The sequence below is a fragment of the Pseudoliparis swirei genome, chromosome 12, assembly GCF_029220125.1.
Source record: "Pseudoliparis swirei isolate HS2019 ecotype Mariana Trench chromosome 12, NWPU_hadal_v1, whole genome shotgun sequence".
Lineage (NCBI taxonomy): Eukaryota > Metazoa > Chordata > Actinopteri > Perciformes > Liparidae > Pseudoliparis > Pseudoliparis swirei.
The window spans coordinates 16,840,913-16,865,124 of record NC_079399.1 but is presented as its reverse complement, the minus strand read 5'-3'; the positions used below and the strand labels follow the sequence as shown (position 1 = coordinate 16,865,124).

Genomic DNA, 24,212 nt, shown 5'->3' with positions numbered 1-24,212 from the left:
AGGGGCTTTTATTTGTGGACTCTGGCTCTCTCTGGTGGTCAGATAAATGCTAGCAGCCTGGGCAAAAGGTCTATTTGGATCAGGGGAGCAAACCTTCAGATCATTTACGATAAGGAGGTGGATTCCACATCTGCAACTTCCTAATAATCCTGGTTTGATATGTCAATTGAATGCCAACAAAAGAGCCATCGTGATGCCCTGTAAATAACTCCTATATTATATTTTATGTATCTTATATTGAGTATTCCCATAGACCGTCTAATATCTCTTCAACGGAGGAACTTGCCAACACAACTTGAGTCATAAATGTTTATACACATTTATACTAAAGATCATTAGAGACAGTCCTTTCAGTCGTACGGTCTCAAGGTCGTACTTTCTTGACGTTGTTGTACTTGGAATCGTCCCGGCCTCTGTTATTGAGCTATATTGACTACTGCAGAGATTGCTGTTATTACTATTACTATTACTGTTGTTAGCATTGTAGTTTAAACAACAGTAAAGCAGGGAAATAATACTGAATAAACCTTGAGGGGCGAAAGGAAAGAGAAATTATGTGAAAAAACAGTCAGAGCACACTTTCAATTCAATTCAGTTTATTTTGTATAGCCCATTATCACAAATGACAAATTTGCCCCAGTGGGCTTTACAATCTGTACACATAGACATCCCTGACCTTTGACCTCACATCGGATCAGGAACAACTCCCAACAAAAATAAAAACCCTTTCACGGGGAACAAAGGGAAGAAACCTTCAGGAGAGCAACAGAGGAGGATCCCTCTCCAGGATGGACAGAACAAGATGTGTCATGTGACCAGAAGGAAACATTACAGAGTTACAACACATGCAATGAGTATGACAGAGGCTCAGCGGGAGAATCATGCCGCTCGTATCAGAGCAGCAAAAGAAAAAAAGTGATGACATCAGCAGAATAAATCAGCAGACACATCAAGCTGTATCTTAACAACAGGGTGGAGTCGTCCGGGAGAAGTCTATAAAAAAGAAAGAAATAAACATATCAATATTTGATACACACGCATATCAAGATTCCCAAATGCAACCGGCTCCGAGGTCAAGACGTTGTCACAGCGACTGTCACGAATTCCCCACCTTCCTAGCTAAATTCATCCTCCTGTCATTCCAGATCCTGTCATATTCACCTGATTGTTCCTCATTCCCTTCACCTGGTCCTCACGCCCGTCTCACCTGCAGCCCATCCCCTCATTAGTCCCTCACTATTTAGCTCCCTCACTTCCACTTGTCCTCTGCCAGATTGTCTTGTGTGTCACCGCCAAACTTTCCAGCGAATTCCTAGTACTAGTTCTGATCTGCTTGTTACGACCCTGCTTGCCTGTTAACCCGACTTGAGATTTTTGCCTGCCCCTTTTTGTATTTGTTGCCCTGTTTGACGGACCACCCGGTTTTGACCCTGCCTGAAACATTGAGTAAACTGCCTCCTCCTGCATTCCTGTGTTTGTCGTGCTTTTGGGTTCCAGTACCTGTAACCTTTACAGTACAATCTGGCCCAGGACAAGTGGAAGTGAGGGATCTAAATAGTGAGGGACTAATGAGGGGATGGACTGCAGGTGAGAAGGGCGTGCGGACCAGGTGAAGGGAATGAGGAACAATCAGGTGAATATGACAGGATCTGGAATGACAGGAGGATGAATTTAGCGAGGAAGGTGGGGAATTCGTGACAGCGACGTCCGTCATCGTCATAGCAACTATCATTTTATAATGATTGCGGATGACGGCACTCAAAGTTATTGGGCTGGTATCTTGGGTTACTCGCATTCGGACTCAACGTAAGCGCCATTTTAGTAGTTCCCTGGTGTATAGGACTCATTCATCAGCGTCCTGAGCTGCAGAGCAGCGGACGCACAGTCCAACTTCCACTTCCCCCATGCCATGTGTCAGCCAGCTCTCAGTTGAGATACCGATACATAAATAAATACTTCATCGGTATCTCAGGAGGCCGACCATACCGAGTGTCCTCAAATTACTTCCTGATCCAGACTTTGGTAATGAGGCTGTGACGGGTTTGATGCCGTCACCCGTAGGTTTCCCCCACAGAGCACCGGAAGGATTCGCCAACAACGAGGTTCTGTTGGTAACATCTTTGTTTCACCACAGACCACTGCTCTGCTCCCTCTCCCCAGTCCCTACTGCTCTTTTAAGGGGACAGATACATACACGCGATTGGTAATCAGCCAGCCGCCGAGGCCAATTAGACACCCCACCTCCACAGCTGCCACAGAGGCCATTTTAACTGTGTTGCTCCTTCGGTTGACCTGCAGCAGCGTCGTGTTGGGCTCAGACTGAACAATCATTTGCATAAAGTTTTGTTCAAAGTGTTTAAATGTGATCCGGACAGCCTGCTGCCACAGAGAGGAGACGTGATATCTTTAGATACTGTCTCTCCTTGGAGACGCTCAGAGACAAACATTGTTTCATACAATTGATTTATATATTTTCTCTAATGTGGACGTTAAAATGATGAATAATCATGAAGTCCTCTAGACGGAGACAGGAGGGAGAGAGTTTAAAGCCCTGAAAGTGGGTTTGAATGTGACAAGCAGAATATTATTATAGTTTACGTATGTGTACAGATTGTAAAGCCCTCTGAGGCAAATTTGAAATTCGTGACATTGAGCTATTCAAAATAAACTGAATTGAATTTACTGGCACAATGTCTTTATTATTAAAGGTGAGGTTATGGATCCTTCAGGGCTCAGTGTGCCTGAAATGAACCGTTATGGCAAAGATAAAAGCTTGCACAAAACTGGTCTTAAAAATAACCATAACATATATTTGTCTGTCTATTTTTTGGGAGTTTTTCCGGATACCATGTGAGGTCCTGGGATAGGGATGTCTATGTGTACAGATTGTAAAGCCCTCTGAGGCAAATTAGTAATTTGTGATAATGGGCTATACAAAATAAACTGAATTGAACTGAATTGAATTGATCGTTGGACGTTATCATTCATATTCAGCCCAAGACAAGCACATGCTTTTACACCTGAGATGCTCAACAGTGAGATTTTACGACAGAGTTTTGTCTCTAGTCCTGAACTTTTGGTTTTGTATTCTTTGATATTAATCACTGTTCATCACCGTCATTGTTTGTACTAGTAGTAGTAGTAGTAATTGTAGTAATAGTAGTATTTAATGGAGTAGTAGTGAGAGTGCATTTATCTGTAGATTTGACTTCCCTCTCCTCTGAGATGAAAGGCTTTGCTTCACGTTGAGAGCAGCTGGGACAACAGAGGGAGGACTGCAGTGTTTTCCTCGTGTTTCTCCAACAACAAGCCATCATGTTGTAAAAAATGATGAGGTGGTGTCGTTGTAAAAAGAAAATGGAACAGAAGTAACACGCAATAAACCTTTGCTCCGTGTGTCACCGATGCATGTAAGAACAATAACTGTGATGTAATACTCAAGCTAAGGAAGTACATGTATACAAGTAGAAACCTGAGCAACGAGAACCTTTCTTGAATATTTTTTATTTTGAATGTCACGTCGTACTCCTGATTCAGAGACAAAATATTGAATTTATGACTCCACTACTCTAAATTTAACCAAGATGTTTCATATAAAAACACATCTAGGGAAAGTATTCAGACCCTTTAAAATGTTCACTCTGTTTCTTTGCAGCCATTTGCTGAAATAAAAAAAGTTCATTTTATTTCTCACTCAGCACCACATCTTGCCAGAAAAAACATAAATGTAGAAATGTTAGGGTCTGAATACTTATTGAGTGACTGACTCTCCAGGTAACACCTGCAACACACTATTGGAATTAATTTATTAACTGCACCAATTCAACCGTGAGGCAATTTCCCTTCTATCTCGTACATAATGACGTTCTCCTTTCCGATTATTTTTCAGTTCCAACAAATTCAAATGCAATTTAAGATAAGATAAAAATAAGATAAGATAAAATAAGATAATCCTTTATTAGTCCCACAGTGGGGAAATCTAGAGGATTACAGCAGCAAAGGGATAAAGTCTACACGAGTGGCGTGTAAATGATACAGTAAAACAGTACAAAACCAGTAAAAATCTACAGTAACATTATATGTACAGACTGAATAAGAAGAAGAAGATTGACACATTTATCGTAACATTTATGAATTGAATACTGAGTAAAATGGCACAAATTCACAATTTCAAAGCAATTTACATTTAAACTTTTTATGGAATCCGGCTAAACAAGTAACATACAGAAAGTATTCAGACACCTTTAAAATGTTCACTCTTTGTTTCATTGCAGCCATTTGCTGAAATCCAAAAAGTCCAGTCCATTTCTCATTAATGTACTGGACAGAAAAAACAGAAATATAGAAATGTTTGCAAATTCATTAAAAAATAAAAACTGAAATATCACATGGTCATAAGTATTCAGACCCTAAAATGTGTTTTTTTTCTGTCTAGATGGGGTGCTGAGTGTAAATTAATGAGAAATAAAATGAACTTTGGGATTTCAGCAAATAGGTGCAATGAAACAAAAAGTGAACATGTGAAAGGGTCTGAATACTCTCCGTACCCACTGTAAGTTCTTCCTCCAGCACCGCTGAACACACGGCCGAGAAGCTGAAGCAGAAACAAGTGGATCAGGAGGAAGGAATCAGACTGAAGAAGAAACAAGTGTGTTTATGGTCCAAACAACTTTAATGATTCAGAGAATGGAGGGAGTATCACACAATTACGGAAAATGTGGGAGGCAATTCAGAAACTCAATGATAAGGCGATCCTCTGAGTGTGTGTGTGTTTGTGTGTGTGTGCTCTGCACTTTGTTCCCAGCCATTCCCAGTACATGTGTTTATCAGACACGATCACTCTCAGCAGGGAGAGTTGCCTCTGACTTGACTTCATGCTGCTGCTCTATGAAGCCATCGATCCTGACACTAAAGTTAACTTTTAATTTTTTTATTATTATTTATTAGAATCTTGCTGTTGGTTTTTTGAGAGGCAACGATGATCAGCCGCAACTTTAAGAATGTGTTGGTGGTCTCCGTCGGGTTTCTGTCTCTGTTCACGGCTTTCGGAGGGCTGCAGAGTTTACAGGTAGGTGGAAGAGTTTATTATTCATCATATGTAAGACTTAAATATTAATGGTTCACTAAAAACACCAGAATGTAGGAGTTGGACTTTAAGGGATTCGTTCAGGATTTGAGTCGTGAAGAAACACCTTCTGTGCATCATCTACCCTGACAGCGATACTTATGTCAATAATTCTTTTTTTTGGTTATTTTAAAGTATTTTTCTTTTGTAGATCTTGTAAGAACCCGTTTTATTATATTAGTATCATGAGGGCATCATAAACGTCTTTTGTGCACTGTAACAGATTCACTTACGTTCTGTATACACTCGTTCATGTGCAGACAGTAAACTTGATTGATGACGTTACAATCTTACTTAGTTTCATAATTAGAGGTAAGTGCAACTTTATTGTTCTCCTAAAATGAGGAATAATGGCTTTTCTAAAGTTTTATTGTTGGTTTCCTGTCTCCGTATCATTTCACTAGAAGGTTTGAGCCCTTAAAGGCTTTTTCCTGTTAATTTTTAATTCAAAATGCAATACCTTGTGAAGGTATGATGAAGCTCTCAGGGATTGATTGATAGGATATGGAGGAACAAATATTATAATGTCAATACAAAAATAAAAAATGAACTACTCCTTTGTGCATGACTTATAGGGTTATTGTTGTTTATTTTAAAAGACCTACTAAATTCCAAAACATAATCTTTAGTTACATTCCTTCTGAAATATTTAAATAATAATCATTTAAAGTAATTATAATGGCATTTTGTTAAATTCTTATAAAAATAAAATTAAAAAAACATACTGAGAGAGCTCATTACGATGCCACTTTTACAGAACTTCTTATGGTTCAGTGAGAATAAACCAGCCTGACCTTCCCATCACTCCCACTGGGCCTCATGCCTGAACCAGTCGTACCAGCCAGTCGTACCAGCAGGCCTCACAGAGGACAGGAATGAGAAAGTGCTCCTGCATGAGGCCCCGCCCTCCTCTGATGCGTCCCGTCCCTGTGTGTGCAGAGCAGCCTGAATGCGGAGCAGGGGATGGGCGTGGCGTCTCTGAGCGTCATCTATGCCTCCATCATCATCTCCTCCATGTTCCTGCCTCCCATCATGATCAAAAACCTGGGCTGTAAATGGACCATCGTCGCGGGCATGGCCTGCTACGTGTCCTACTCCTTTGGAAACCTCTACCCCGGATGGTAACGCCTGTTATATTAGTCGTATTGCTCATTATTTTATCATGTAGGGTAAACTATCCTTTCAAGGACTGTGGTGTATTAAAATAGGACAACATTAAAACTAATACAGTTTATATCAGCTGAAAAGATGTTAAAGTACTGAACGACTTCAAGGGATCCCTTCATAACGGCAGTGTTTCTAAAAGTAGGGTGAGGGAGTGGCACCTCTACCTCATGCATGTGTATTGTTGTGGCTTATTTAATGTTGTAAAAAACTAAAACCACACTGTGAAAATGATACATTAGAAGTAAAAGTAAGCAGAATACTTAAAGTATTAAAAGTAAAAGTAACAAACTAGTCAGTGTTTTACTATTATATACGTGATGTTTCAGGATTAATATCATTGTGTTTTGCATTGTATAGCGGTAGATGTTTCAGGTCCTTTTTATGCTGTCGGTGCTCTAATTGACAGGAATGCATCAAATTCATGACATTGAACACAATAGTCCATCCCCATTCCCCAAAGGCCTCTGCAACCCCTTCACTTCGCTGGTTTGGTTCAAACCCCAAAGACACTTTTGAAACACGTAGAGAAGAACTCAAGCAGCTGAATGAACCCCCCTTCGCCCTCTCCTGCCCACAGGTACACCCTCATCCCCACCTCCGTGATCCTGGGTCTGGGCGGCTCCCCCCTGTGGTCGGCGAAATGCACGTACCTGACCATCTCCGGGAACGCGCAGGCCGCCAGGGACGGCAAGAGAGGATCCGACGTCATCAACCAGTACTTTGGCATCTTCTTCTTCATCTTCCAGTCGTCCGCCGTGTGGGGAAACCTCATGTCGTCGCTCATCTTCGGACAGGACCTCACCATAGGTGTGTGAGAATACACCCACGCGCCTCATTACCCACACTAAGGTGATGTCCTCATCACAGCAGTACTGACCCAAACGCCCTGATATATAATACATTTATTCAAGCTATGCACTTCACTACATCTTTGACTTTACTTGAGTATTTCCATTTTCTACTCTTCTTCTTTACACTCCTTCCCGTTATTTCAGAGGGAAATGTAACGACAGGAGAGCACAATATCCTGGAATAGAACATTATGACTGAATACTTTAAAAAACATGCATAAGTACATTCTACTGTTTGATAGCTAAAAACAGCCGAAAATCCAAAACAAGCTGAAATACGATAAAATTCTTAAGTACATTTTTATATGTTGTACTTTAACTTAAGTGCACTTTGAAATACACTTTTTGTACTTCTTACTTATTGTCTTTTACACTTCGCTTTTTCTACTTTTGCTTCAGTAAAGCATGCGAGTATATTTTTTCCATTTTTGGATTCAATATTTGAAGTTGAGTTATGTGATAGTCACATTCTCTACATGAAACGTGACCTGTGATGTCACACTGAACTTCTTTTGACCCTTAACCGTTTTTTGGACCCGGTTAGTAAAAACATTTGATCACAAACTGTAAACAAAAGAGTTCTCACCGGCTGCCCACGCACTCCGGCGTGGTCAGAGTGGAGGTGTGAATCTCGTCATAGGACGGATGTGTAAAGTGATCACACCTCCGTTGGCCCAATCTCAATCTCCACCCTCGTGGACGGGTTGAGTTCTGACCCGCTGTCAGCATTGGGACTTTGGGATTGAAGCAGGAGACACACTGAACTTCCTGGAGAGCGACTCCTACTTCCTGGTCCATCTTCATTGGTGCTGCTCGAATGGGTGTAGCCAGAACACCTAACCAATAGAGCCACAGGCACGTCAAAGGTCCCGACTTTCTGCTTGTCCTGTCAAACGAAACTTCCTATTGGTTCACATCTGCAGTGATACCTCTTAATGTATCTCTTTATTATATTTTGTATTATTAATCAGTTTTGTAACTTAAGTGAAAGAATAAAGTCACAGAAAAGTGAAATACTTGAAGTACACTTTCCTCAAGAGTGCAGATTCAATCGTATCCTGTGTGGAACGAACCCTCCAGGGGTCAAACTGCTGGCTTTGACTTTTTTATGGTTTCTATTTGAAAGAGAATAAGCGAAGGTGTGTGTTTTATTGGTGTTAATGCTCTCCAGCTTGTTTATAAGTTTACATCCTTACATTAACTTGTTGAGGTGCATTTCTTGGAAGCCGAACACACAGATTGTGGGGTGAACAATATTTAGTTGCATATTTGAAGGATGTTTGTTTTTATATCTAAAATAACAGAACTATTCAGAGTTAGGTCATGCTTTGAATACACCCCTGACCCTACATCGTCTATGTAATGATGTTTTGATTATCTTTGAAATTGTTGCTAATTTATTAAAAAAGAAAAACTGAAATATCACCTGGTCATAAGTATTCAGACCCTTTGCTCAGTATTGAGAAGAAGCTAGTACGTGTGTAGGGTGTCCATAACAAAGCAGAACTAGTGGTTAGTTCTTCCATGGTGGATAGTGGAAGATATAAAAAACACAGACATAAGCCCCGCCCCTCACGAAGATTCGCAACGCTTTTGGTGTTAATGCGGCATGACAGCACATTTGTCTCCAGCTCCTTTTCGGTCTTTATTTTCTTGCTAAAGTGTCTTCATTGAAGTGAAATGCATCGTTGTTTTATTTCTTTTGTTATTCTGACAGTTTCCATCCCAGAGGAGCAGCTGCAGTCTTGTGGCGCGGCGGACTGCGGCCTCAACATCAGCGTCAACGGCACGACCACCAGACCGGCTCAGACTCTGGTGTGGACACTGGTCGGATGTTACATTGGTAACGCTCACAACGACACACTGAACAGGAAACGCTCCTCAGTCACAGAGATGGACTTCCTATGAAGTCCCCTGAACTCTAAGCAGCAGCATGTGTTTGAATTGGACTTTGGTTGGTTTATCTTTGTTTACTCACACCTGTTCATGTTTACACATTCCTGATAAACTGACTGACAGAGTAATATGTTGTCTCAATATGATCCAACCAACACCAAATATAGCCATAAACATATTGTTTGAGCAATGCCTGCTGGTATAATTCTCATGATCAGTCATCAGAGTAATAAGCAGCACGCTCTCACAGCCGTGTTCGTGCAGGTGCACTATGCCGGCTGTCTGACGGTCAGCGGTGTGGTTGTTGTGGCGCAGGTGTGGGCGTGCTGGCCATGATCATCGTGGCCGTGTTCCTGGACAACATCGACAGCGAGCAGTCCAGCAGGTTCCGTGGGAACCGGGAGCCGTTCTGCCAAACCTTCCTGGCTACGTTCCGGCTGCTGAAGGACTGGAGGCTCGTGACCCTCATCCCTCTCACCATGTACAGCGGCTTCGAGCAGAGCTTCCTCTCCGGGGAGTACACCAAGGTGAAGAGGTCGCCTCGTGGGCAGGAGGCACACGCTGTCGCACAATTACTGGTCAAGTCTTGCCGTGAAGAACGGCTCCCCTGGATTTGCTCCAAAATTGCTCCCAAAACGACCATGTACTCTTTTTTTTTTTACTCTTCCTTGACGAAATAGAAATCCCACAATGCAACCCGGCTACCGACAGTTTGGTTGGATTGTGTGATGCTGGTAATGTTGCCTCGAGGCCTCCAGTAGGACCTCAGACGTACTGGTACTTTCCGTCTCCACATCACAGGATTTCTTTTTAAAGCTTGCAGTCCACCGACGCCGACTCGAGTGACATCACCTGAGGCGTACGCAGTCGGACTCCCACGAGATCTGTAAACGGGTTGTTTTTGGAGACCGGTGACGTTACCCTTTGAATAAGCGACTAAAAGGTTGTGCCGTTATCTGCATTATGACAACTCTTATTGCCCTGTGACATCACAAGAACTGGTGGGAGGCGACATATACGAACAGATGACTGGGGTAACACGGAAAGAGAAGCTCTCACCATGTTGTATGACACCGCTACTCGTATTCACACGTGAACACGTGAAGGTTACGCCTCCTGACGTTACACCGTAGGAAGTGTGGTTGTGTCCTCTGTCGGCCATCCGCTGAAGTTAGCATCGCTCAAGTTCCCTCGACAAAAATGTATTTTGGGTAATTACAATAAATTAGCTCTGTGGCAAACATTTATACCTACACTTTTTTTTGTTCAGCGGGATAATCTTCTCAAAGGAACACTTCTTTAATATGTGTTTTGAGCGTGGATGTAATCGACAGAAGTAAACCGCACTTTCACAAACTGCACTCTCTGCACTTTTTTACAAATGTACCAACTGTCTATGTGTGAGGTATGAGAGGATTTGATTATATGTGACGTATTCTATCGATATGAATAAGTGGCTTTGTAAATCCATGTTGCGTTTCTTTGCAGAACTATGTCACGTGTGCCTTGGGGATCCACTACGTGGGCTACGTGATGATGTGCTTTGGAGCCAGCAACTCTCTTTGCTCCTTCCTGTTTGGGAGACTCGCTCGGTACACCGGCAGAGCCGCGCTCTTCCTCTTCGGTAACTTCTATTTCATACGAGATTACGAGCCGGGGAAAGTATTCACTTTGTCATCCTCACACATTTTGTTGCGGTTTTACTGAATCGAAGAGGAAGACGCTGTTAAACGGCGGCGAGAGAAGAAATCAGATATTCTACAGAAGAGAAAGTACTAATACAACAATGTATTGTAGCAGGAGGTTGGAGGAGGAGGTTGGAGGAGGAGGTTGTAGGATGAGAGTGTAGCAGGAGGTTGTAGGAGGAGACTGTAGCAGGAGGTTGTAGGAGGAGGTTGTAGGAGGAGAGTGTAGCAGGAGGTTGTAGGAGGAGACTGTAGGAGGAGGTTGTAGGAGGAGAGTGTAGCAGGAGGTTGTAGGAGGAGACTGTAGGAGGAAGTTGTAGGAGGAGACTGTAGGAGGAGGTTGTAGGAGGAGACTGTAGCAGGAGGTTGTAGGAGGAGACTGTAGCAGGAGGTTGTAGGAGGAGGTTGTAGGAGGAGACTGTAGTAGGAGGAGACTGTAGGAGGAGACTGTAGCAGGAGGTTGTAGGAGGAGGTTGTAGGAGGAGCCTGTAGCAGGAGGTTGTAGGAGGAGACTGTAGGAGGAGGTTGTAGGAGGAGAGTGTAGCAGGAGGTTGTAGGAGGAGACTGTAGGAGGAAGTTGTAGGAGGAGACTGTAGCAGGAGGTTGTAGGAGGAGGTTATAGGAGGAGACTGTAGTAGGAGGTTGTAGGAGGAGGTTGTAGGAGGAGAGTGTAGGAGGAGGTTGTAGGAGGAGGAGACTGTAGGAGGAGACTGTAGCAGGAGGTTGTAGGAGGAGGTTGTAGGAGGAGAGTGTAGCAGGAGGTTGTAGGAGGAGACTGTAGGAGGAGGTTGTAGGAGGAGAGTGTAGCAGGAGGTTGTAGGAGGAGGTTGTAGGAGGAGACTGTAGGAGGAGGTTGTAGGAGGAGAGTGTAGCAGGAGGAGACTGTAGGAGGAGGTTGTAGGAGGAGGTTGTAGGAGGAGAGTGTAGCAGGAGGTTGTAGGAGGAGGAGACTGTAGCAGGAGGTTGTAGGAGGAGACTGTAGCAGGAGGTTGTAGGAGGAGACTGTAGGAGGAGGTTGTAGGAGGAGACTGTAGGAGGAGGTTGTAGGAGGAGAGTGTAGCAGGAGGTTGTAGGAGGAGGTTGTAGGAGGAGACTGTAGCAGGAGGTTGTAGGAGGAGACTGTAGCAGGAGGTTGTAGGAGGAGAGTGTAGCAGGAGGTTGTAGGAGGAGGAGACTGTAGCAGGAGGTTGTAGGAGGAGACTGTAGCAGGAGGTTGTAGGAGGAGACTGTAGGAGGAGGTTGTAGGAGGAGGTTGTAGGAGGAGACTGTAGCAGGAGGAGACTGTAGGAGGAGACTGTAGGAGGAGGTTGTAGGAGGAGGTTGTAGCAGGAGGTTGTAGGAGGAGGTTGTAGGAGGAGACTGTAGGAGGAGGTTGTAGCAGGAGGTTGTAGGAGGAGACTGTAGCAGGAGGTTGTAGGAGGAGGTTGTAGGAGGAGAGTGTAGCAGGAGGTTGTAGGAGGAGACTGTAGGAGGAGGTTGTAGGAGGAGGTTGTAGGAGGAGGAGACTGTAGGAGGAGACTGTAGGAGGAGACTGTAGCAGGAGGTTGTAGGAGGAGACTGTAGCAGGAGGTTGTAGGAGGAGGTTGTAGGAGGAGACTGTAGCAGGAGGTTGTAGGAGGAGACTGTAGGAGGAGGTTGTAGGAGGAGAGTGTAGCAGGAGGTTGTAGGAGGAGACTGTAGCAGGAGGTTGTAGGAGGAGACTGTAGCAGGAGGTTGTAGGAGGAGAGTGTAGCAGGAGGTTGTAGGAGGAGACTGTAGCAGGAGGTTGTAGGAGGAGAGTGTAGCGGGAGGTTGTAGGAGGAGACTGTAGCAGGAGGTTGTAGGAGGAGACTGTAGGAGGAGGTTGTAGGAGGAGGTTGTAGGAGGAGACTGTAGCAGGAGGTTGTAGGAGGAGGTTGTAGGAGGAGACTGTAGTAGGAGGAGACTGTAGGAGGAGACTGTAGCAGGAGGTTGTAGGAGGAGGTTGTAGGAGGAGACTGTAGCAGGAGGTTGTAGGAGGAGACTGTAGGAGGAGGTTGTAGGAGGAGAGTGTAGCAGGAGGTTGTAGGAGGAGACTGTAGGAGGAGGTTGTAGGAGGAGGTTGTAGGAGGAGGTTGTAGGAGGAGAGTGTAGGAGGAGGTTGTAGGAGGAGGAGACTGTAGGAGGAGACTGTAGCAGGAGGTTGTAGGAGGAGACTGTAGCAGGAGGTTGTAGGAGGAGGTTGTAGGAGGAGTGTAGCAGGAGGTTGTAGGAGGAGACTGTAGGAGGAGGTTGTAGGAGGAGAGTGTAGCAGGAGGTTGTAGGAGGAGGTTGTAGGAGGAGACTGTAGGAGGAGGTTGTAGGAGGAGAGTGTAGCAGGAGGTTGTAGGAGGAGACTGTAGGAGGAGGTTGTAGGAGGAGGTTGTAGGAGGAGAGTGTAGCAGGAGGTTGTAGGAGGAGACTGTAGCAGGAGGTTGTAGGAGGAGAGTGTAGGAGGAGGTTGTAGGAGGAGAGTGTAGCAGGAGGTTGTAGGAGGAGACTGTAGGAGGAGGTTGTAGGAGGAGGTTGTAGCAGGAGGTTGTAGGAGGAGGTTGTAGGAGGAGACTGTAGCAGGAGGTTGTAGGAGGAGGTTGTAGGAGGAGAGTGTAGCAGGAGGTTGTAGGAGGAGACTGTAGGAGGAGGTTGTAGGAGGAGGTTGTAGGAGGAGGAGACTGTAGGAGGAGGTTGTAGGAGGAGGTTGTAGGAGGAGACTGTAGCAGGAGGTTGTAGGAGGAGACTGTAGCAGGAGGTTGTAGGAGGAGGTTGTAGGAGGAGACTGTAGCAGGAGGTTGTAGGAGGAGGTTGTAGGAGGAGACTGTAGCAGGAGGTTGTAGGAGGAGACTGTAGGAGGAGGTTGTAGGAGGAGAGTGTAGCAGGAGGTTGTAGGAGGAGGTTGTAGGAGGAGACTGTAGGAGGAGGTTGTAGGAGGAGAGTGTAGCAGGAGGTTGTAGGAGGAGGTTGTAGGAGGAGACTGTAGGAGGAGGTTGTAGGAGGAGAGTGTAGCAGGAGGTTGTAGGAGGAGGTTGTAGGAGGAGACTGTAGCAGGAGGTTGTAGGAGGAGGTTGTAGGAGGAGACTGTAGCAGGAGGTTGTAGGAGGAGAGTGTAGCAGGAGGTTGTAGGAGGAGGTTGTAGGAGGAGACTGTAGCAGGAGGTTGTAGGAGGAGACTGTAGCAGGAGGTTGTAGGAGGAGACTGTAGGAGGAGGTTGTAGGAGGAGAGTGTAGCAGGAGGTTGTAGGAGGAGACTGTAGGAGGAGGTTGTAGGAGGAGAGTGTAGCAGGAGGTTGTAGGAGGAGGTTGTAGGAGGAGACTGTAGGAGGAGGTTGTAGGAGGAGAGTGTAGCAGGAGGTTGTAGGAGGAGACTGTAGGAGGAGGTTGTAGGAGGAGAGTGTAGCAGGAGGTTGTAGGAGGAGGTTGTAGGAGGAGACTGTAGGAGGAGGTTGTAGGAGGAGACTGTAGCAGGAGGTTGTAGGAGGAGAGTGTAGCAGGAGGTTGTAGGAGGAGGTTGTAGGAGGAGACTGTAGGAGGAGGTTGTAGGAGGAGACTGTAGGAGGAGGTTGTAGGAGGAGACTGTAGCAGGAGGTTGTAGGAGGAGACTGTAGCAGGAGGTAGTAGGAGGAGACTGTAGCAGGAGGTTGTAGGAGGAGAGTGTAGCAGGAGGTTGTAGGAGGAGACTGTAGGAGGAGGTTGTAGGAGGAGACTGTAGCAGGAGGTTGTAGGAGGAGACTGTAGCAGGAGGTAGTAGGAGGAGACTGTAGCAGGAGGTTGTAGGAGGAGAGTGTAGCAGGAGGTTGTAGGAGGAGGTTGTAGGAGGAGAGTGTAGCAGGAGGTTGTAGGAGGAGACTGTAGCAGGAGGTTGTAGGAGGAGAGTGTAGCAGGAGGTTGTAGGAGGAGGTTGTAGGAGGAGACTGTAGGAGGAGGTTGTAGGAGGAGACTGTAGCAGGAGGTAGTAGGAGGAGACTGTAGCAGGAGGTTGTAGGAGGAGACTGTAGGAGGAGGTTGTAGGAGGAGACTGTAGCAGGAGGTAGTGTCGCTGTTCAATGACACTTCAGCACAGTAGTAAATGTATTTAGTACTTTCAGCCAATAGAAACCTGAGGTCAATTTGTCCGTTGTTCAGCTGCGCTGGCCAACGCCTCCTGCATCATAGCGCTGTTGTTCTGGAAGCCCCATCCCGACGACTTTGGTATCTTCTTTGTGTTTCCGGCTCTGTGGGGTATGGCGGACGCCATCTGGCAAACCCAGACCAACGGTAAGAAACTAAGATCACTCTCATTCTCCCCAGGGGATGAACCCTTTTCATTTGAGTCACTTGATGTAAGCTTCCCTTTAGCTTCGCCACTTGTAAAGCAAAATCCTATGTATGCAGTTTTATTCTTCCCTCTTTAACTTTAAATATTCACACATAATACACGTGGCCGTTGATCCTTCTGCTCTCCGTCCCGCAGCTCTTTACGGGATCCTCTTCCCCCGGGAAAAAGAGGCGGCATTCGCCAACTACCGGATGTGGGAGTCCCTGGGTTTCGTCATTGCCTTCGCTTACAGCACCTTCATATGTCTGGAGTATAAACTGTACATCGTGCTAGCAGTGCTGCTGCTGAGCGCCATCACTTACCCCATGGTGGAGTACCACGAACACAAGAACCCCACGCTGCCCATCGAGGAGGGGAGCTACCTCACTCACAAGACGGAAACCATCGAAAGAGACGAGAGCAACATTGTTAGCCTGACGGCCATGTAGAGCGCGAGGTTCGCTTTTTGCTTCGCTTTAAATCTCGTTCTGGTGCCTAACATCATCTGGTTGTATCATCTCTCAGGCGTTTGTATATGGATGTGTGCAAAAATGTCCCAAAGCTTTACATATTAGGGTCAATTTGAAGAGAATGCTAAATAAATGTATCACTATGTACGCTCTGTGTCAACATGAAATGTCATCTTTTAATGCTTTTGCATCAGCCCGTTGCAGCTGCTCTCGACCCTCACGGGGCTGTCGGAGGGCTTTAAATACTTTATATACTGTTGGGTACTTTGATCCATAATAAAACATCACCATTTTTCTGTTGATTTATAATCAAGTTTTAAACCAATAACATCCACAAACAAACTTGAAAGTAACCTTGAGTTGTGGGGCAAAAGTAGAGTTTCACATTTCTTTGATCATATGGAGGTTTTAGGTTTTGTGACGATTTCTTACCAGTTACAGCAGCGTACTTTTCATTTAATTGAAGTTATCAGACATAAAAAGCAATAAACATACTGGTTACGATCAAATACTGGCCTCATCATAAAAACATTTAAAAAACATAGAGCAATAAGTATATACACAATCAGTGTGGAGGGTGTCACGGTTCATGCTCACACATCTGATTGGTAAAGCCAGTTCTTCAGGTCGTGTTCAAAGGAGCGATGTGTTCTGCTTGTGCGTATATGAAGAGGAGTTTTAAAAGACTTATATCGTAACAACGGTTATGTCTCAGGTAATGATTCCTTAAATAAGTATCTGGACTTTCTAGCCATTTACCTGCAATTCATTCAATGCATTATAAACATCACCGTCATCTGCAAACGGGTTGAGGTCAACACAACCTTTAAATAAGGTGATATAATAATGTCAGGGCAGTAAAGAACACACATGGACAACATGGTGCATTTCAAATGGTGCTTTTATTGCAATGTGTTGCATTCCCACATTCATAGATGTTATAGATTTGTTAGTCAAAGCATCATTTCCTCAAGGTCGGCATCCTCACCTTGGAAACAAAATAAAAAGCAGAGGGATCAAATGCACGAGTTGTTTGTTTTGAGTGTCGTAGAGAAGTGTGTGTGTGTGTGTGTGTAAACTTGAGCAGCCGCGAACATAAGAATGAACAAACCTCCAAACTTAGACTTCCAGTCGATGCAAATAAAAAGAGTTTTTAGTTTGTCGATCAGCCTGCAGGGCTCTCACTCCCTGCAGCCACTGGACCCGGCCTGAGACTGATTGTCTACAACATTCCAAAGAAAAGGTAGATTTCTTTATATTTCACGTTACACACCTGAACAGGGGGGGGGGAGGGGGTATTGAAAGCGACAGAGAGACAGAGAGAGAAAAACTATAACATGCATAAAATTCTCCCAGATGAACATTGTCACTCATATCGTCTTGTGATAGCTGCTCCGATGCCTCTTTTAAAAACAAACCTTACATGAGTGTAATATACAAAACTGGACAAAAATGAGTAAAATTTATAATATATATTTATTTATATTAATTTGTACAAGGGAGAAAGTGGAACCTTGGTCATTTTCGCTCAAATTCTCCAGAGAAAAGCATTACCGCCCCCCCCCCCCCCCCAAAGAAAAGAAAACAACAACATAAAGTGGTGAGTTAATAACAAGCCTTCTTGTAAAGTCTCTGCATCGTATTAATGCTCAGTCCCAGAACTTAACGGATGCTGTTCACAGAGGAGAGAGCAGTTTGGGACCCCTGCAATAGGAATGAGTGGGGGACTTCAGCGGGACTCAGTTTGGACCAATGACGAGTGAGGACACTTCAGATTGTTGACGCCTTACAAAAAGAGAAAAGATAAGCAGATCAAACTGAATCCACCTTTCATTTGCAGAAACACATTTAATTTTTCTGATTGCTTTTCTATTAAGCTCTCAATTTTCTCATTTCCCCACGGGGCATTGGCCCGAGCCCGGTACCGTGGAGTCCACATGAGGCCGCACGGAGGAGACGAGCAGCAGTTAGCGTGTTGCCATTTACACGTCAGTGCGCGACTGTTTGCTAGAGAGCAGAGGTTAAGTCTCACACAACTAGACCCTTTTTAAAATTTATTCGAGTAGAAAGCGAAAGGAAGAAAAGAAAAAACATGTTGGAAGCTGCGGGAACGCGAATGTCCAGCGGCTACGGAGCGACGTGTTTGACGGCTGCTGAAACTGGGTTTGCGAGCAGGAATGTTCTGAGAGTTCAAGCGAGAGCCGTTAGGGCCCCAGATGGGGGAGGGGGGGGGCACCTGAAGAAGATTGGCATAGTATTTATACTGAGGATCGGTTGTTGTAGACAGAGAGACGTCACAGAGAAGGTAGACGGTGCGTACATTTGTTGGTCGAGGTTTGGACGTCGGGAGAACCCGAGCTGCTCGACTTCCTACATTCAGGGGACTTAATCTTTATCTGCAAATACAATACGGGTCTGATTAAGACGGTTTCTGATGGCCTTTTCACTCCAAGTAAATCTGATATAAAGTGCAAAAAATTAGATTGTATTTGCAAATTCCTGGAATAAATTTGATTAATCTATGTGTGTAAAAAAGTCATTTTAAAATACAGTCAACTTGTTTTTTGTGTGCTTTTTTATAAAGGTGAAAAAAGGTTTTTAAAAAACCCTGGTTAACAAGGTTATTATTGTTAAACAGCAAAGGAGCAACCTTCACAGCAGAAAATATATACACGAGGCACCGTAAGTTTGGTATAAAGTATTCAGTTAATGGAGAGAAACTAAACAACAACTAAGTTTCCTTTTTTCCAAGAATGAGATTAAAAGCTGAGCGAGGTCATCAGATACTAAAACTCACGAGACAAACTGAAGGGGCTCTTCTCTCGACCCATCGGTCTAAAGGAACTGGAAACTCTGCCCGTCGGGGTTTGGTGTCGCTCCAGAGTGAAGTCTCCACACCGGAGTCAACGCTCCGGTGAGGTGCATAGCGGTCGCTTTGCAATGGGTCGGTTTCTTCCTGTAAACGAGTGATTGCACTTCAGGCACACAAAAGAAAAAGAGCCTCATTGTCAAAGCGGAGACGTCTCCACGGGGACCCGATGGAGGGTCCCTCCAAGAAAAGAAACAGGACAGATCGTGGCGAGGACGTGGTGACGAGCGGAGGAGAGACGGACGGCGGCAGAACGCCGCTTAAAAACTAGACGGGGAAAAAAATGGGGGGCCGCTACATTATGTGTCGTCCGGTGATGATGAGGTTTGCATATGACATCAAACACCTCAAAGCTTTGGTCGTTTACTATTGACGAAGGCGAGAAAAGAAAAGCTACATGGGTCAGGATCAAAGAAGCAGGCAATGCTTCTCCATGAAACCAAGGCTCCACTCCCCCGGATCTGCTTCGACTTTTGAGATAATTAAATAATATGGCCGTTTTTTTGTTTTGTTTTTTGTGTGTATTTTGTTTTTTTATCAACCCGTACAAAAAAAAAAAAAAAAAGCCAGTCCACACTGCTTCTCTCTCAGTGAAATCACATTCAGCAGTCGCTAACCCATTCTCTGGCAGAGTCATCTGAAGCACCCGTGGGTGCAGGGTCCACACGGGGAAAAGAAGAAAAGAATCAAACCAGGACATCTTCCACTTTCCCATCTTGGAGAACACCAGATATACAGTATTAATCACGGACACACACATACATACGCATCACTGATAGTCATATACATACATCATGAGAAAAATAAAATAGTAGAAAATAAAAACATAAAATAAAAACGTGACGGAGGCGAGTAGTTTTTTTTTTTTTTTTTTTTACCACAAACTCGGAGCACTATTTTCTGGTTGATTCCGAACAAATAACATATTCACATTTCTCTGTTATATACATCATGTTAACATCTTGAAGCCAATGTTATAAAAAGAACCGTGTACCTGTGTGAACTGTCGGGAGGAAGGAGGGACTCGTTTTCCACTGAATGGCTGATCCATAAAAATAATAACAATACAAAATATCACATCGGTTGTATTTGGCATGTTTTTGATAAGCTGACAGTTGCTGTTCCTGCAGAGGAAACCGTTTCCATAGGAATGCCTGCTCCACGCAGAGGTGAAGAGGAAGGAGAGGGGGGGGGGGGGTCAATACTGACTGTGAAATCATCAGAGCGGATAAACAAGAGGAGGCAGACACTGGCAGAGAACTTCCACAAAACAATAACAAAAATACATTCTTCCACTTTGTGCAGCTTCTGTATTTTGTACATCGACCAAGGCATTGGCACAGGAGTGTCTGACCCGTGAGTTCACACTGTGAGGAACATGAGGAGACAAAATAAAAGAGGTCCCCCCCCCCAACGGCCAATTTGATTTCTGAGCTTCCTTTAAGTGCTGCTTAGCAACGGACAGACGGCTGGCCCTCGACTCGCCTGCCGTTTGTTGTTTTCGGGGCCGTCCGCCACGACAAGTGTAGAAATGGAACTCAGCTTCGAGGTAGAGGGAGAGTTTTTTTATCTGAGACACATTTCACAGGGACTTGCGTGTGGAGGTCAAAACCTTCAAGCGATGGTGACCTCTGGAGAGCTGGAGTCTATTTCTATTGAGAAATAAGTGCTAACGTCCACTTGATTTGATGCTTCTCGTTTCATACTCTTTACATTGAATATCTTTTGGTTTTGTAATGCTGGTCGGAACAAAAGAAAAAAAGGCCGTGAAGCAAACTGCGACGGACTTTAGAGAAACGACCGGCGGGTTTCACCCGAACCTCTGAATCCGGAAAGTTCCTGAACCACACGAGACGCTTGTGGTCACGAGGCTCACAGTGTGAAAACACGGTCCAGAGGAAAGACGATCAGAACTCCTGCCTGATGAAACAATGAGGTAATAAAAAGGTGCTCTACTGATGGGTTCTAATAAATATACGGAACACGAGAACCACGAGCCTCCTGCGTGGAGGACGCCTCGTCGTAAGAAACATCAAAGATGGCCACTGCTCCCGGGCCTCTGATTGGATACACAGTGCCGGGGATCTGCGTCTCACACACACTCAGTCACTCTCTCTCTCTCACACACACAGTCACTCTCTCTCTCTCACACACACACTCAGTCACTCTCTCACACACACACACTCAGTCACTCTCTCACACACACACTCAGTCACTCTCACACACACACTCAGTCACTCTCTCACACACACTCAGTCACTCTCTCTCTCACACACACTCAGTCACTCTCACACACACACACTCAGTCACTCTCTCTCACACACTCAGTCACTCTCTCACACACACACACACACAGTCACTCTCACTTTTACACACACACAAACACGCTCTCTCACAGTCACACACAGTCATTCTCTCTCACACACAAAAACACACTCAGTCTCTCACACTCACTCTCTCTCTCTCACACACACACACACACACACACACACACAGTCACTTTCTCTTTCACACACAGCTTTCCAGCTGAGCACAAAGTGGTCATACGTGTGGGAGGAGTTGGTGGAATGTTGACCGTGCATGCTGCCCGGCGTCTCCGCTCTCCAACAGAGGCAGAGGGAAGCCCTCGCCCTCTGGAGGAGACGCTGCCCTGAAGCGGCTGATGAGTTAGGTAGTTGCATTTACAGAATGGTTCATGTAAAAGTCCGAAAGTCTGAATGTGAGGTCAAAGCTGTGTGCAACCCCCCCCCCCCCCCCAAAAAAAACCCCACCTCTCCAGATTTCTACTACCGTCTCCAAGTATTCCACAACACGAGGGAGATGAAAACAAAAGAGAGGAACAATGAACCAAGAGCAAGCGTCCACAGCAGGTCCATCAGGTCCATTTGTGATCGATATAAAACACGACATGCCCCCCCCCCCGGCCCCCGCCCGACTGCGGTACTTATCCAAACAGTTGGGTATAGTGCGGAAGATATTTGCTATTTTTTGCATGATATTCAGATTATGTGTGTTTTACATACATTTAGCAAAGTTAATATCCAGAGGCAAAGCCCTGGCAGGTTCCCCCCCCCCCCCTCTCTCTAACGGGGAGCAGCAGCAGAGGTCTGGCTGAGCAGCGGACCCCTCCGAGTGTGTCGAGCCAGCGGAGCGACGTCTTCATCGGTTACGGTGGAGGGAGAGGATGGGTCGAGTCCCCCCCCCCGGAAACATACAGAACACCGACTAAACAGGTTTGCAGTAGAAATAAAAGAAACATGTTAAACGGCGTTTGAGACTCAACCCACCCGACAGCTTCCGAATGAATCACCGTCACGTCTTTGTTAGGAGCGTCTAATTCCTAAAAAGCCTCGACGTAAATGTCAATATATAGGAGCCACATCCGAAAAGCACGCCATTTCTTTTCTTCTCTTTTCGTTGCCGCGACGACGGGCTCGGTACCGTCGGCCTCACCGGAGGTCTCGCCGTCACGGCAACGACCACGGTTTACGTTCTCATTCTGCTTTCCTTTTTTCTTTTTTTTAATACAATGGTTACAAACACACGTCGGACGTGTTCTCTGACATGTACGTACGAAATGAAAAGAGGAGGCGAAAGCAAGAGAAGATGCTAAGATGGCTAACTAGTTCCCTGGAAACCACGAGAGAAAGCAAAGCAATTAAAAACCCAGTTCTGTTGGGTTTTTTCTTCCCGAATGTGGGAAGTGGATCTCCGAGCCGTTTCATCATCGATTGCTTTTGAAATTTCCTTTCACATTTCAGAAGATGGAATAACTTCCTCCACCGCAACACGCAAGCGATATTACAAGATCATGGTGCCACAAATTAACTGACATTATTATCAGGATCTCCGAGTAATTACACTTATTATCTTTTTAAAAAGGAAAAGCAGGGACGAGAGACGAGAGCATCCCCAAGTCTTTGTCCTTCGGTACTGTACAATACTACCCGCCTGCATGGTGCACACGGCAAACAACACTGGTAGGCCGAGAGATAGCATGAAAGACAGACACACACACAGAGAGTGAGAGAGAGAGAGAGAGAGAGAGAGAGAGAGAGAGAGAGAGAGAGAGAGAGAGAGAGAGAGAGAGACAGAGAGAACCCAACTGGGCTCTGTATTCACAGCTGCTGAGGTGAGGGGTAAAATGTGACGGACAGACAGTTAAATAATCATAACAGTCTTTTTTTCTTTCTTATACTCTGAAAAAAAAAAATATACAAAATAAAAACCTCCTCCCGGAGGGAGAAAGACATGTAAGTTCCAAACTGAGCAGCATCCCGTCTGTCTTCCATCCATCAATCCATCAATCCAATCCATTCTGGCTGTTGTCAAAGCTTGTTCTGAAGATCGTGAAGAAAATGTTAATGATGATGACGGTGAGAGCAGAAGATTTTAAACAAAAAACAATTAAACCCCCCCAAAAAATAACCAGAAGACGTTAATAGAATAATATGTAGAAGAAGCGGCTGAGGGAGAGAGGCGGTCACAGAACCAGCTGAGACGGAGCTTCTTTCCCACGATGCCACAGAGGTCTGAAACATTAACATTCCCACATCGCTGAGACAGGTAGAGGAAAAACAACAACAAACAAACAAACATATTCTTTTCTTTAAAAAAGCCAGAGGTGTTGCTGTGTGGGGAAACCCCGACACTTGAAATGATGAGCTCAGCTGTACGCTGCAACTCACGCTCCCAAGATGCACTGCTGCTGCGATGACGGCCCTGACAGAAACCGCTCCATCAGGAAAAAAGGAGAAAAAAAGAAAAGAAGAAAAAGGAGGCCGGCCCTGATTTGACAGTGACGACAACTTGGCAAATCTACAATGATGTCGCAGTTGTTGTTTTCTTGGGTCAGGAAGCAGAAAGTAGGTCACCAAGGAATGAGCAGCAAGACAACACTGCCTTTAAATAGGCTGAGGCAGACAGACAGGTTGTCAGACAGATTAGACAGGCAGGTTTAAATACACTGCTGCTCCTTCTGACTAGAGTCTTTTCTTGAAGTACTGGGCGGTAAGACAACCAGCCCCGAATCCCGCGAGCACGCACGTGGCTCGGCTGTGAAACGCCACCGACGGCCGACCCGCTCGGCGCCCGACGCGTTGCGGTCGTCCAAAACATCCAATCCATCCGTCCGAGAAGGTGAGACAGAGACAGCAATGGGGTCCGGTGCACCGGCCTCCGTGGAGGAGGCGTAGAAGTGAGAAGTTAGAGGGAGTAACGGGAGAGCTGCGGGGGGGCGTGGGCGGTCACTCGGTGAGCAGCTGCTGGAGGAGGCTCTTCTGCTGGGCCTGGTTGTTCTGGGAGCCCTGCGGCACGCCGCCGCCGGGGTCCTTCTGGGGGGACGCCGCTCCGACGGAGCCCTGGTTCAGGTACGAGTCCTCGCCCACCAGGTTCACCGTGCACTGGACGTCCGCGAATACCTGGACCTGCTGCACCTGGAGGAGCAGAGGCAACGCTGAGGCGGGGCCCGACATGGAGCCGATCGGCGCATCAGAGCCTCGTCTCCGCGCCCGACTGGTGCTGGATCAGTAAAGCCTTGGAGTCAAACTTCACACAGGATTCACACACGTGTTGACCAATGGGTGTCCAGGACCCAAATGTCCATGACCAAACATTTTGAGAAATCTCGGTGTGTAAATGAGAAAGTGAAACATGTCGTATTTAAACCAACAAGGAGAATTCCAAAGCTGAAAGTATATATAACCTTAAGTGACACAAATGAATGAGAGACTATAGTTTGATTAATAAAATATAGTTTAACCCTAAACTTAGTATGGGAGCGTATGCCTGCCTATATTTTGAGCGACTTTCTTTTAAAAACATATTAATCATTTTAAATTCAATGAAAAATATGAATATAAC

At 45.4% G+C, this 24,212-nt stretch overlaps 2 protein-coding genes and 1 long non-coding RNA gene across 8 annotated transcripts in view; 1 reads left to right on the top strand and 2 right to left on the bottom strand.

Annotated features, from left to right (window-relative positions):
• Positions 1-579: 579 nt before the first annotated feature.
• On the bottom strand, positions 580-7,878 carry LOC130202258 (uncharacterized). Its single transcript, XR_008833323.1, has 3 exons — positions 7,730-7,878; positions 6,943-7,076; positions 580-993 (listed from the first exon to the last, which is right to left on the bottom strand). It is a non-coding gene; the product is annotated as an uncharacterized LOC130202258 (long non-coding RNA).
• Positions 1,707-15,641, top strand: unc93a (unc-93 homolog A). 3 transcript variants are annotated; one of them, XM_056427631.1, is made up of 8 exons: positions 1,707-5,068; positions 6,070-6,246; positions 6,870-7,099; positions 8,861-8,986; positions 9,355-9,566; positions 10,528-10,663; positions 14,840-14,971; positions 15,168-15,641. In XM_056427631.1, the coding sequence occupies exons 1-8, from the start codon at positions 5,001-5,003 to the stop codon at positions 15,458-15,460; spliced, it is 1,374 nt and encodes a 457-aa protein (XP_056283606.1). In that variant the 5' UTR covers positions 1,707-5,000; the 3' UTR covers positions 15,461-15,641. The 3 variants fall into 3 exon arrangements, with proteins under 3 accessions (XP_056283606.1, XP_056283605.1, XP_056283607.1); XM_056427630.1 differs by having other exon boundaries at positions 6,065-6,246; XM_056427632.1 differs by lacking the exon at positions 6,070-6,246.
• A 723-nt stretch (positions 15,642-16,364) lies between these two features.
• ncoa1 (nuclear receptor coactivator 1) overlaps positions 16,365-24,212 on the bottom strand; it is a 49,040-nt gene continuing 41,192 nt past the window's right edge. For all 4 annotated transcript variants that reach the window (XM_056427629.1, XM_056427626.1, XM_056427625.1 and 1 more), the window contains exon 22: positions 16,365-23,785. In XM_056427629.1, coding sequence (XP_056283604.1) covers positions 23,597-23,785 — 189 coding nt within the window. In that variant the 3' untranslated portion in view covers positions 16,365-23,596. The remainder of the gene's footprint in view (positions 23,786-24,212) is intronic.